The sequence below is a fragment of the Lactuca saligna genome, chromosome 9, assembly GCF_052625555.1.
Source record: "Lactuca saligna cultivar CGN05327 chromosome 9, ASM5262555v1, whole genome shotgun sequence".
Lineage (NCBI taxonomy): Eukaryota > Viridiplantae > Streptophyta > Magnoliopsida > Asterales > Asteraceae > Lactuca > Lactuca saligna.
Genome location: NC_136425.1, coordinates 176,908,915 through 176,911,246, shown reverse-complemented (window position 1 = coordinate 176,911,246; position 2,332 = coordinate 176,908,915). Strand labels below are relative to the sequence as shown.

General features: G+C 34.3%; 1 protein-coding gene across 1 annotated transcript; it reads right to left on the bottom strand.

Moving 5' to 3' along the window:
* Positions 1-517: 517 nt before the first annotated feature.
* On the bottom strand, positions 518-1,139 carry LOC145016968 (secreted RxLR effector protein 161-like). Its single transcript, XM_078975105.1, has 2 exons — positions 1,063-1,139; positions 518-998 (listed from the first exon to the last, which is right to left on the bottom strand). Exons 1-2 carry the CDS (start codon positions 1,137-1,139, stop codon positions 518-520), a joined length of 558 nt encoding a protein of 185 aa, XP_078831231.1.
* Positions 1,140-2,332: the final 1,193 nt, after the last annotated feature.

Genomic DNA, 2,332 nt, shown 5'->3' with positions numbered 1-2,332 from the left:
TTTTCGAAAATATGCTTGACCGTAGAACTGCAAGCATGAACCATTGATGATCTTCGCTAAAAGCTTCATTAAAAATATGAAATACTAACACCAAAAAAAAAATCTTTTTGTATTTTTGTTCAAGAAAAAGAAATCAAAAATTAAGAAAATCTTTTTGGAGTTTTTGATTTTTCGAAATTAAAACAAAACAAAAGTAAAATAGTTTTGTTATTTTTGATTTTTCGAAAAGAAGTTACATTAAAAAAAATTCTACAATAAGAAAAGCAAATGTACCAAACTTGCGAAGATTTTTCATTTAGCCACACAACATGATATCAAAAGCAAAACATGTCGAAGTATTTACTATGAACGATAACTGTTGACTCCGACAACTTTCCTCCATGTCCCTTAGATCAATCTTTTGAACCTAATTCAGGAACTGAATTTCCTTCGATCATTCCTAGACCTGCCAAAATTCTCACAAATGATTTTTCATCTAAAGGATTTGTAAAAATATCATCAAGCTGATCAGTGGTTTTTACAAAGTGAACTTCAATATTTCCATCTTCGACATGATCTTTAAAAAATGATAAGGAAGAGCAATGTGCTTGGTTTTTGAATGTTGCACAGGGTTGTGACAAATGTGTATGGCACTTTGAAAATCATGATACAAAGGAATTTTCTTCATATTGATTTCATAATCACGCAAATGACTTTGGATCCATATGATTTGTGAAGTGAAAGCTGCAACAGCCACGTATTCTGTTTCTGCCATCGAAATCGAAACACAAGTTTGTTTCTTTGATTGCCAGCTCACAAGCTTCCCATCAAGTAATTGACATCCACCAATTGTGCTTTTGCGATCTAAATTGCAACCCCCCAAGTCGGCATTTGAGAATGCTTGAATAAAGAATCCTGTTTTGGAAGAATACCATAATCCTAACGAAATTGTTCCTTTTATATATCGAAAAATATTATTGACTGCAATAAGATGTTTATCTGTTGGGTTTGATTGGTACCTGGCACAATTGCGTATAGAAAACATGATTTCAAGTCAACTAGCCATAAGGTAAAGTAATGAACCTATCATGCTTCGGTACACAAGTGATGTCCACAGCAGGTTTGTCTAATGAAGGACTCAGCTTCGTTCCAACCGCCATTGGTACTCTAAGCTTGGTGTTATTCGTCATACCAAATTTTGCAAGGAGATTGCAAGTAAACTTCTCCTTATTTATAAAGATGCCTTCCCTGCTTTAACGAATGTTTAAACCCAAGAAATTGTTGATTGTACCCATCATGCTCATTTCGAATATACTTTTCATTAAGTTTTCAAATTCACTAGACAAGCCAGGGTCAGTTGAGCCAAAAATGATATCATCAACATAAATTTGAACAAGCATTAGATGATTTCCAACCTTCTTTTGGAAAAGAGTGGGATCAACTGATCCTTGTTTAAATTTCGAAAGTCTCAAAAAGTTGGTCAGAGTTGCATACTAGGCTCGTGGTGCTTGTTTTAACCCATAAACAACTTTATCTAGGATATAAAAATGATCAGGAAATTATTCGTTAATAAAACCTGGAGGTTGTTCCACATACACAGTCTATTCGAGTTCACCGTTAAGAAATGCACATTTGACATCCATTTGATAAACGTCAAAATCTTTATGTGCTTCATAGGCTAAAAATAATCGAAAAGCCTCGAGTCTTGCGACAGGGGCGAAGATTTCTTCATAATCTATACCTTCTTCTTGTGAATAACCTTTTCCTACAAGCCTAGCTTTGTTTCAAACAATATTAACACCTTTGTATGTTTTATTTTTGAAAATCTATTTTAACCTAACAATCAAAACATCTTTTTGTTTAGTAATTAATCTCCAAACCTTGTTTCTTTCGAATTCAGCCAATTCAGATTGCATTGCAACAACCCAATCTGAGTGTTCCATTGAAGCCTTCACTGACTTTGGTTCAATTTTCAAAATAAAAACATTAAACATGCAAAACTCTTGATGAGTATTAAGTACCTCATTCTTTTAACGTAGTTGAGCTCTAGTCAGCACTTCATGTGGATCTCCTATCACTTGTTCTTTAGGATGGCTTTTAATCTATTTATCCATCGGAGGATATGCTAGATCAAAATCTAATGGAACATCTTCAAACATTCTCTCCAGTCTCGGAACCTGCAACAAAAATATTATCATTTAAGTCATGAGAAGTTTCATCTTGATTATTATTCGACACATTAAGCTCCCCCTCAACAATTTCATTTTCATGTTGCTGCCCCTCAACATTATCATCCATTCTTTTATTCCCCCCCCCCCCCCCCTCAAAAGAATGCTCCTCCTCAACATGAGAA